This window comes from Triticum dicoccoides, chromosome 3A, assembly GCF_002162155.2.
Source record: "Triticum dicoccoides isolate Atlit2015 ecotype Zavitan chromosome 3A, WEW_v2.0, whole genome shotgun sequence".
NCBI classification, from domain to species: domain Eukaryota; kingdom Viridiplantae; phylum Streptophyta; class Magnoliopsida; order Poales; family Poaceae; genus Triticum; species Triticum dicoccoides.
In genome coordinates, this window is record NC_041384.1 from 688,037,840 (window position 1) to 688,048,917 (window position 11,078).

The 11,078-nt window shown below is 39.7% G+C and overlaps 1 protein-coding gene across 2 annotated transcripts; it reads left to right on the forward strand.

Annotated features, from left to right (window-relative positions):
* Nucleotides 1-3,225: 3,225 nt before the first annotated feature.
* On the forward strand, nt 3,226-10,217 carry LOC119270226 (beta-glucosidase 5-like). 2 transcript variants are annotated; one of them, XM_037552208.1, is made up of 13 exons: nt 3,226-4,604; nt 6,142-6,205; nt 6,322-6,380; nt 6,592-6,667; nt 6,757-6,828; nt 7,002-7,089; nt 7,253-7,511; nt 7,843-7,958; nt 8,048-8,262; nt 8,482-8,510; nt 8,707-8,809; nt 8,960-9,044; nt 9,157-10,217. In XM_037552208.1, exons 1-13 carry the CDS (start codon nt 4,482-4,484, stop codon nt 9,380-9,382), a joined length of 1,515 nt encoding a protein of 504 aa, XP_037408105.1. In that variant the 5' UTR covers nt 3,226-4,481; the 3' UTR covers nt 9,383-10,217. The 2 variants fall into 2 exon arrangements, with proteins under 2 accessions (XP_037408105.1, XP_037408104.1); XM_037552207.1 differs by lacking the exon at nt 3,226-4,604 and adding an exon at nt 5,640-5,789.
* The last annotated feature ends 861 nt before the right edge of the window (nt 10,218-11,078 follow it).

Here is an 11,078-nt window from a genome sequence, read left to right on the forward strand (position 1 = left end):
TAGACATTTATTTAAGTTCCTTAACATTCTCTTTGAAAGTTTCAACCTTTTATGAAAAATTTACACATTTTTTGAAAACATGGACATTTTTTAATTTATGGACAAATTTGAAAAACGGGAATATTTTTTGAAAACATAAATAATTTCAATTTATGAACAAAATTTGAAAACCATAATATTTTTTGAAATTCTGAACATTTTTGAAAAATCTAAATATGTTTTTAAATTCAAATATTATTTGAAAGTAAAAAATAAAGTAAAAGAAACAGAAAAAGGAAAAAGGGGAAAAGGAAAAACTAAGAGAACCGTACAATGAGTAAAAAAACACGTTTAGGAACCTTCTAGAAGGTTTATAAAGGTTCCTAAAATCGGTTATAAACCTTCTAGAAGATTCCAAAACCCAGTTTGGTACCTTCCAGAAAGTTCTCCAAATCAAATCCTAAAGAACGCACGCACCGCTCGGTGCTAGGTCTAGTTCGATCGCTAGCTAGATCATGTGTGCAAAACAACGACAATCTATCGCATTGAGCGTCTGTTAGGAAATTGCTTGGTTTTCCCGTTTTCCTCATATTTAAGTTCATGGAAAATGGCATCTGTACGTAGTAGAGCTCAACACGGTAATCCGATTAAGTGGTCGGGTTTATAGTACCATTTGAGCCAGAGAAGACCCAAAGAAGGTGCAAAGCTAGAGTGAGATATGTAGGTAAAATGATCGTAAGACAATTTTTTATGTGCTTTACATTTATAGGAATTCCTCAATTTTCAATATTTATTAGATTATTTTCTATGTTGTAATCACCCTTTTTTCCTTTATGGTAATGATTCCCATGTCACATCTATTTGCTTTAGAAAGCTAGTGATATGTGGTTATTTTTCGTGTGATGGAACTAGCCCATCCAGAATTATGAGAGCACCAATGTTTAGACTTGACATTGGTGCTCACATAATTTGCAATTTATTTTAGATTTTCCGGCAATGTTCGTTAAGTGGGAGGAGATGTTCCGTATGTGTGTATATATTAGCATCTACAATTGAACTATGTTTAAAAAAAGAGTAAGTGATCTTAACATGTACTAGATGACTCGCCACGCAATTTATGAACAACATATTTTATGAAGGATCAGCAAGGGGGCAAAAAATAATGCAATCGATAAATCAGACGAACTATTTTAAGGATGATTTTCGTAATTGTTCGCAAATGATTATGTTTGTATTGAGTCTGCATTAACCTGTATTTACTAACAACAAACAACGATGATCGATTCTCATGTCTTTTTTTGGCAATACATAAGCCATTTGCTTGAGCAGGTGAATTGAATATAAGAGAAAAATTCATACTCCAGTTGGGCCGATAAAAAACTCACCCGCATCCCCATGGCAAATGACCTAAACCATCGGAACCGGACACTCCCGCCCAGAACCACAACCATGCTATGAAGAGGGGCAAAAGCAAAGACTTTGGTTTGAATTCCAAGAATAGATCCGAAGTCAAAGCAATCCCAAATTTCTATAAGCGTCTTGGCCACTAAAGATTTTCTTCTGGTGCTACTGAGCTACTTGGAGTTATTCGTGCTCAAATATCAAACCAAGATTTAACTGGTCAGAAGCACCGATCTTTTTGTTCTGGAACTACTAGCTCAAACATTCCACTTACCAAAATCTTTTGTTTGTTCGACACTTTCGAGCATCACATTTCATCGGCACTTTTGAGTCATCTCGACTTGCTTATCTTTCTCGCAGTATAAGCCTCGTACATCCACTTGTTTTTTCTGATACTTCAGAGATGTGACTTAACTATTTTCTGCATACTTTCTCAAATCTTGCAATGGTTCCTTTTTGTGTGGTACTAACAAGCTATCTGTTTTACTGGCACTTCTGAGTCGTTCTATCCAATAGAAAAGGTGTTATCCTTTTTGTGTTCAGAGCCACCAATCATTTTCAATCGGTACTACCGAGTACTATATCTGATTTATCTCCACTACCCTGGACATTCAAATTTATTTTATTTGGATCAATAGTTTTGTTGGTTTTCTACCAGTGCTTCCAAGCCTAGGTTACTTTATGTGTAATGATTAGATTTTGGATCCCCTCTCCTCTATATATTCTCTACCATACCCCTTCGAGTTGGTAACCCCCAACAACCACCTCATCTATTTCATGTCACCCATTTCACTCCTTGCCAACTACTTTAGCCCACCTCATCCATTGCACTATTCATCTATCAACCACATAGAGAAAAGGAGGTCCAAGGCAAGAATAGGAAAAGGAAGCATTGGGTGATTCCATGATTGACTTCTTAATTCTTTGCCAGGGAAGAACTCCCCCTTTCTTGAATCCCTTCTCCTCAAGATCACCTCTTTCACCATATCCTGATCCTTTGTGTTTGTGAGAGAATGTTCCTTTGGATTCTTGACATACGCTTTGATTGCAACTATTTCAAGGAGTTCTTTCCAAGTGACTTTGCTTTGCTTATTACTCTCAACCGTACCTCCTTCTTACTTGCAAGATTGTTGCTTTCTGGCATGCTACTCTTGATATCTTGCATGTTAAGTTCATGTGGTAGTCTAGTCCTTGTTGCTTAAGTTAAACCTGCCAACCCTTAAAATGGAAAATAATTGTGACATGTCATGTCCAAGAACCAGAGCCTGTGATTTCATTCTAAGTGTACTTACTCTGTACATAAAATTATGTTTTCCATTGCAACACATGAGCTACTTACCAGTATACAATTATTTCTTAATTGCAATTTCAATCATCTCACATATACAACTATTTTGCAATTTAAAATTTGACCATCTCACACGTACAACTATTTTGCAATTGCAATTTTGACCATCTCAAGATATACATGTTGTTTTCACATGCAAATAAAATATTGAAATTTGCAAATAAAATGTCTTGGCCGCCGGTTCAACAACTTTTGTGTGTGGTCGATATCACGCTGAGGAGCTGTCCTGACAATGAGAAGCAGGACATAGAGACGAGACAAATCATGATGACATGGACATAGTTAGTAGGGAGGCGGTAGGAAGTCAAGGAAGCAGAAGGCCAAGGGGAGCAACCGAGGACTAGGAGACATGAGGCATGTGGCCGACGGTGATGCCATGGAGGGCAGTGAAACCAAGGACGTGATGGAGGGCGGTGAAGGTGGGGGCCATTGTGGGCAGCCCAACTGTGAGGCGGATAGGGGGCGGGGAAGTAGAGTAGGAGGTCTACTGGAGAAGAGGAGGAAGCTAGCGTCAGGCATGGAGCAGTCGAGAGTCGAAACAAGGGAGGGCTGAGAGTTGAAATTTCCCTCTTGGTTGGTTGGGTTTTTTGGTGATGGCCTCTAAAATTAGGTTCTATGGGAGGAAGTTTGGATGTCCAAGAGTTGTAGGTGGTGAGATAGGTGCCTCTTCTGGAGCACGTTTTGGGAGTGCATATTGTTATTTTTCACAGGGAAGTGTATGGTTTGTCATTATAGTGTTGGATTAGGCTAGTCGAGTTCAATATGGTCGTTCGTGATTAACTTGCCTTTTTGGGTTCGTGGTAGAATATGGGCTGGACTAACTTTACGGGCACCCCAACAGACTTATAGCGCGGGTAATACAGGAAAAAACACCAAAATGATTAGTAATGGGCCCACTCATATGGAACTCAACAATACACAAACATTTTTATAACAATATTGTCTGAAAAATATGTTCGTTTCACTAGTTTTATATATCCAATGAGCGAAAAAAAGTTATGTGTTGCCAAAAGAAGCTCACATACTACATGAAACTATAATAGAATTTCAAAAGGCGTTTTTATATATTTTTATTTATTCTGTATGTGAAGAGAAGTGTTCAATAGTGGTAAGAAAAAAAATGTCCAGGCATATGAATATAAATGGTCGTGCATTTAAAATAATAATTGCATATATAAAAAAGTATTCATGTGTCGCTATATTTTTCATGTTTTGAGAAAGTGTTCGCATGGTAATGAAAAGTGTCCATGTATCTCTCAAAACCATCAATCTATTTTACCCAGAAAATAGAGAAGAAAAATGAGAAAGGAACAGCAAAAAGGAAAATGATAAAAAAGAAAGCGATAATGCGCCCGGCCCATGTGGGGCGATTTGTCCCTTATATGGCGATATAAGTGCTTGCCTGTTTGGGGTCGATTCCCTCCCGCCCACTTGCCCGTCCGCTTTCAAAAAAAGTTGTGGCGCCAATTCCGGCCTTATCAGTTACCACTTACCAAGGCCACAAGAGTACATGAGAGTGAGCACTGCGGCCACAATCTACCACGAATGTGTGCGTCAAATGGCCGCCAGGGTGGATAAGGGTGATCTTCAGCACTGTGGTCCAGCGGATATTATCTTGGAGAGGATGGCAACAGTTCTTGTTTGAAAGCTAAGCAGGTTGTACTATATATCGTCAGGGTTAAGAAGAAACGTAGTACGGTACCTGAGTAGTGCAGAGAAGGTGGGTGATCGAATCGACCTGGCTGCAGCAGCAATGGCTGCCATTGCCGTCTTCTCCCTGCTGTTGCTCCTCTCTTCTGCTCCTGCTGTTCTTGGCTTCACGAGGAGCGACTTCCCGCCGGAGTTCGTCTTCGGAGCCGCCACCTCCGCATACCAGGTAACGAATGATACAGATTAGTACCGGCTTGAACTGGAATTTGTTTTCTTGCACATATTTTATACGAACGGTTATGGACCCTGCTTCTCATGTAAACAAAGGAAACGAAAAAACAGTTGTTCATTGGGGTCCACTGGCTCTAACAGGGAAGCCTAACAAGATAACAACCACACAAACATAATTTTTTTTCCTTGCTCATTTTAGTTAGTATGTGCGACAATGATGTTTGTATGATATTCGTATGTGCGACAATGATCTTCATTTCGAAAATTGATTTTATGTTCATATGTGCAGCAAAACACTAAGAAATAACTCAATATAATTTCATAAGAACCGAATTATAGGGGCAATACAGACTTATCACCGAGTATATCAGAAATTAAGGTAAAGCGATAGAAACTGAAAAGAACAGGATGGCTTATTCTAAAGCGCTTATTTTCACGGCAATTTTTCTTCTTCTAGAATACGCATAAGCATGTTTTCCACTGCAGCTTATGTATAAGTCACAACTCAGAAGAACTACGCCTTAGCAAGTTTATGAAAACAACACCGTTAGTTGAAAACCCGTGATCTACACATTAGACAATCACGGAGTTGAGCGATAAATCCGCCACTGCTAAGCGGGGTTGAAACGGTTCGCTTTCTCCTCGTTCTCGAACCTTCAAGCGCCTCCCCCGATTCCCTAGTAGAGAGAGTGAAAAACCAATCTTACAGCTAATCTACATATCTGTCATAGCTTGGTGATTTTGCAGCTCACCTTATAGCTAGCTACTGCCTTTAGTAGTAGGAATATGATTAGACACTTATAAGCACAAATTATGCTGACACAGTAACACCCGACCAGGCACCACCCCGTCCCTGTCTCGCCCGTCTGGTTCAACCGTTCGGTGTTAATGGACCAGCCTCGTGACACACGTGGTTTGTTCATTCGTTGCTCTCAAAAAAGAAATGACCCATCGGCCATCACTGTTTCATCATGCATGATGAGCGAGGCCGTCCTATAAGCTGCCATGGCCACGAAAGCACATACCATCAGTACAGCCCGCTGTCATGGCCTTCTTCTTCTTCCAGTTCCTCCTGCTCCTGCTTCTAGCCGCCGCCCATGGCGCGGCCCCTGTTCTTGGCTTCACGAGGAGCGACTTCCCGCCGGAATTCGTCTTCGGGGCCGCCACCTCGGCATACCAGGTAAGGTAACGGACGACCCAGATTAGTTGGGGCTCGAACTGAATTTTGTTTTCTTGCGCATATTTTAGTCGTATAAGGCTCTGGGCCCTGCTTCTCATCTGAACAGAGCAAACAAACCAACGAAAGCAAGTGTTCGCTAGGATCCAATCCACCAGCTCTCACAGCGAAGCCTAACAAGTCAACAACCACACAAGTAGATTATCATTTCCTGCTTGTTTTAGTTAGTTTTATGTGGCTCTGGTTATTTATTTTTCAACTCGAATGTGTGGCTCTGGTTTACCTCTTGCGCATTTTAGCTGGCCTCTCTTGCTCTGCTTCTCCGGTTAATTTGCTCTGTTTTTCTTTTATGCAGTATGAGGGTGCCGTGGCTGAGGATGGCAGGAGCCCAAGCGTCTGGGACACCTTCACACAAGCAGGTAACACACTAATTAACCTGTTAGTTCTGCCTAAAAAAAGCCTTATTGTCGGTATTCTGACCAAATTCAGGGTCCTGGTAAAACTTTGTTTGACAATATTCTCCTACTGATGACAGGGAAAATGTCGGATAAAAGCACAGGCGATGTAGCTGCTGATGGGTACCACAAGTACAAGGTAATCATGGTTAAATTTACCTGGTGTGACTTGAATTCCTTTCCCTATTAATTTTATCTTACAGAATCCCACAAGAAAAATTATATCAGAAAAACAAACATATTATACTCTGTTTTGTTGTGGTTGAAGTTTCTCAATATTCCATAGACGGAGAGGATTAGGTTGTTGTTTATTTGTTGTACACTAATAATGACATCACCTGATGTTTCAGGATGATATCAAGCTCATGGTTGACACTAACCTAGAGGCTTACAGATTCTCTATCTCCTGGTCAAGGCTTATACCAAGTATGAAAGCATTCCACAATATTTCTGTCGCAGTACTCAGGAAATTTACATAAATGTTTCATCTTTGATTTCAAAATTGACAATTACAGATGGGAGGGGGGCTATCAACCCAAAAGGTTTGGAGTACTACAACAACCTTATAAATGAGCTAGTGCAACATGGTACGGTTATTTGTACTAAACTGTATAAATTATCATGCACTGACACAAAAAACCATCTTTCAACTATATCGTATATGCACAACAATGACAAATCTATCATAGTTGACAATTTCTTTATTGTTCTTCTTCATTATCTCGAGTTCTGAATCTGTGTGGCCTTCACGATTCTTTAGGGATTCAAGTCCATGTTATGCTTTCCCATCTCGATTTCCCGCAAGTTTTGGACGATGAGTATGGCGGATGGTTAAGCCCTAAAATTGTGTAAGGTCCCAAAACTTTCCATTTGTAACGGCGAATTGCTCAAAAGCTAAAAATAATAAGCCTTTTTTTAATAGATAATGGAGGTGGCTTATGCAAAGTGCCTTGACAATGTTTAGTTGATTTCTACTTTCCTTTTCCTAACCAGTGGCATTGAAAAATGCAGGGAGGATTTCACAGCATTTGCGGAAGTGTGCTTTAGGGAGTTTGGAGACAGGGTTTCATACTGGACAACGATAGATGAACCTAATGTCAGCGCACTAGGATCTTACGACAATGCACTATTTGCCCCGGGACGTTGCTCCAACCCATTTGGAATAACAAATTGTACAGTGGGAAACTCAACTGTGGAACCATACATAGCAGCTCATAACATGATACTGGCTCATGCATCAACTACCAGACTTTACGGAGAAAAATATCGAGTGAGTCATCTTGTGTCCAAAACTAAAAGTGAAGCCTTTTTCCGACATGTTTACTCTGTTTTCTTTAAGGAATAAACTATTAACCTTTCTGTTTTAATCTAAGATTCATTAATCATTATCTGGTTAATATTTGTGAAGAAAGTACTGGTTCACTATACACAGTTTTCAGTGTCTCCATGATTACAATTTGTGTGTGCAAGATTATTATGTTCTAGGCAGTTTCGACACATTAATCTCATGGACAATAAAAAGACTGCTCTTTTAGTTCTGTTTCTTGATGTATTTTCACATGCTAACTTTTATGTGTACATAAAAATACTCTTGCAAGTAGGCTGCCCAAAAGGGAGGTGTTGGCATAAATGTTTACTCTTCTTGGAGTTATCCTATGACGAACTCTGATGTGGATGTGGAAGCAGCTAAAAGATACTTAGACTTCGTGTTCGGATGGTAACATTATTTGGACTCTTATGTTTATTTCCATGTTCTAGAGAGTTCACAATAAGTATGCAGCTAACCAACTTGTGATGCTTTTCTAGGATACTAGAGCCCTTGGTGTCTGGAGATTACCCAGATGTGATGAGGAAAAATGTTGGGTCTCGACTTCCATCGTTCACAAAGTCCCAATCTCAAGTTGTCAAGGGAGCTGTTGATTTCATAGGAATAAACCACTACTATTCCATGTATGTTAATGACCGTCCTTTAGACAAAGGCACTCGTGACTATTCAGCAGACATGTCTCTTTACCAAAGAGGTAAAAAATATATGCATTCTTCATTAATTGTAGTCAGAAGGAGTGGGCAATGCAATTCATTTATCTCGTATAATATAATGATGAATGTGCTTTTTTTCTAAAAAGCACACTATTTATGTATATATTGACCAAATAATTTGTTGCCACTCCCCAAAATACGCACGAATTTGAGTAACCCATTGGTCGAGTGCTAACATAATATTTGTTATTGTGATGCAGCTTCTAAAACAATCCCAGGAAGTAGCAAGGTAATATTTTCAACAATGCTTGTTAGAGAAACCACTAGCCTGAACTATTTTTAGACATGATTTCTTCATATTACAAATTCTAATCTAACAAGATACTAAAAATATATAACTACACTTAGAGCTCAAATTATTTAGCAAGATATTGTCCACCTTATGAGTTGTTATAAATATATACAATATTCTCTTTTGATTGCAGAATGTCCCAGCATCTTCTCAAAGTGACCCGGAAGGATTGCAATATGTGCTGCAGTACCTTACGAAAGCCTATGGGAACCTTCCTATCTATGTGCAAGAGAATGGCAAGTCGATCTAGTCTGGTTGAAACGATCTCCAATTTTCTGTTCTACAGATCTAGATAAAATTTATGTCATAGTGTTCATGCAGACATCACAGCTTCTAATTCATTCTAATTTCACTAATATATTCTGCCTTGCCATTCATCTCCGCAGGTGTTGCATCTAATGACACTCTCGATGACACCGAAAGGATCGAATACTTGAAGAGCTACATGGGTAGCACACTGAAGGCAGTAAGGTCAGCCATTAAACAAAAGTCACCAAGAATGTAGTTCAAGTCAACAGCACTGCCTTTCCGCAAAATGTCCAGGATTCAGACATTTTTATCCTGACGTAGTTTTGCCCTTCAGGAATGGAGCAAACGTAAAAGGCTACTTTGTCTGGTCCTTCCTAGACGTCTTCGAGTTCTTTGCAGGGGCCAAGTCACGGTACGGCCTGTACCGTGTCGATTTTAACGATGAGGCGCTGCCACGACAAGCGAAGCTCTCTGCTCGATGGTACTCTGGCTTCCTGAAGAACAATGACACCTATGTTCAGAACGAGCTCGAAAGTACAGGATCGCATGCTCTGCAATGAGCCGTAAAACAGATGGTGGAAATGTCGAGTCATCCTATGTAAATAAACGTTTCATGTAAATATAGTGGTTTATTACATATACATCATGTAGTACCTTATGTACCTACAAGAGTGGTTGGCAGTGCCCTACGCATGGCCATGTCTCATGATGGAGGTTTAGGTGTGTTGTAACAGGTTTTGCTCGGTTTTTCCGCTAATTAACCGGACAATACTCTTCAGCTTCTATCAATAGATTGAGAGGTGGTGCAAAATCCGCAGCGATCAGCGGCGGCCATACATGCACTGGTGCTGAATTTTACTCGAGTGGCTGGGAAGGGAACTCCTATTCCTAGGAAGAACATATGGCCACCAGTCTTACCCTGCAACTACTACTGAATGTGGACGCCTCTTTCATCGAGGGCTCCCACTCCGGGTCATGCGAAGCAATTGTTAGAGATCACAGAGGTTACTTCATTACTGGTTCTACCTCACAAATTGAACATGTAGCAGATGTTGTGTCTGCAGAAGCTGCGGCACTTCATGAAGGATTGAGGCTACTCCAAACCCTGGGATGCAACAACGTATAAGTGATTATGGACAATATCATTGTGGTCTAAGCTCTACGTCTCAATGAGGGTTACTCTATGGTGGCAGCTCCATTGCTTGATGATTGCAGAGACTTAATACTAGAATTCGGGAAGGCTACTATTGAGCATTGTAATCAATAGAGAATCTAATGCAGTGGCTCACGTGCTAGCAGAGTGGGGGCGTGCGAACAATCCAACTGTTTGGATGGATGCACCTCCGAGTTATATTGTTAAACTTTTAGCAGACGATGATAGTGTTATTTGAGTTTAATATAGAGCTAGCCATGAAGGTCTTTCCGTCAAAAAAAAAAAAAAACTGCCTGCCATATATGTTTTACACAGTGATTTTCATGACTTGGCGCACACTAACTCGCCGTCCTGGGCTTTGGCCCATATAGTTTTTTCTTTATAAGAATTCAAAAAATACGGGGGGAGGAGATTCGGACTTGAGACATCAAGGTTCAGTACTACAAGTGCTAACCACTGCGCCACGTTACTTTATTCCGTTGTTTTTCATCTTCTTCCGTCCTTTATGCCAAATGTAACGTGTATGCTTTTCTTTTATGTTTTTTGTTGTCTTTGACAGTATTTTCTTTGACCTTTTTTTCATTTTTTCATTTCTTTGTTCACAAAATTTTCTTCAAGTTACTGAACTTTTTCAGTTATAGTGATTTTTTTCAAAATTCATGTATTTTTTCACAATTTGCGTAAACTTTTTAATCAAAATCCATGAACTTTTTAAAATTCATGATCTACTGTCAAAATCCGGTGAGCTTTTTCGAATTCCTGAATTTTTTTAAAAAAATTGGTGACCTTTTTTTCAAGTTAATGGATGTTTTTTGTGAAAATCCGTGATTTTTTTAAAAGTGATGAACTTTTTTCAAGCGTTGAACTTTTTAAAAAGCTACGAACATTTTTTCAAATTTGTGAACTTTTCAAATCCGGGTCAGCCCATGTGGCGTGCATAGAGCGAGCCTCGTTCGCTACTTCGCGTGGACTTGGCCGGTTGTGTCCTTAGCTCCACTCGCTACAACGACAATTTCCATTTTCTCGTTCAGTCATTTTTCTCTTTTTTGAACTTTATTATTCTTTTTTAAACCTGTTTCCAAATTTGAAATACTGTTTGGAAT

Excerpts from the sequence above, each read along its gene's own strand:
- LOC119270226 (XM_037552207.1), top strand. The coding sequence starts at position 5,655 with ATGGCCTTCTTCTTCTTCCAGTTCCTCCTGCTCCTGCTTCTAGCCGCC. Across the intron at positions 6,829-7,001 it reads AAATGAGCTAGTGCAACATG|GGATTCAAGTCCATGTTATG; the intron begins GTACGGTTATTT and ends ACGATTCTTTAG. Across the intron at positions 8,810-8,959 it reads TATCTATGTGCAAGAGAATG|GTGTTGCATCTAATGACACT; the intron begins GCAAGTCGATCT and ends TCATCTCCGCAG.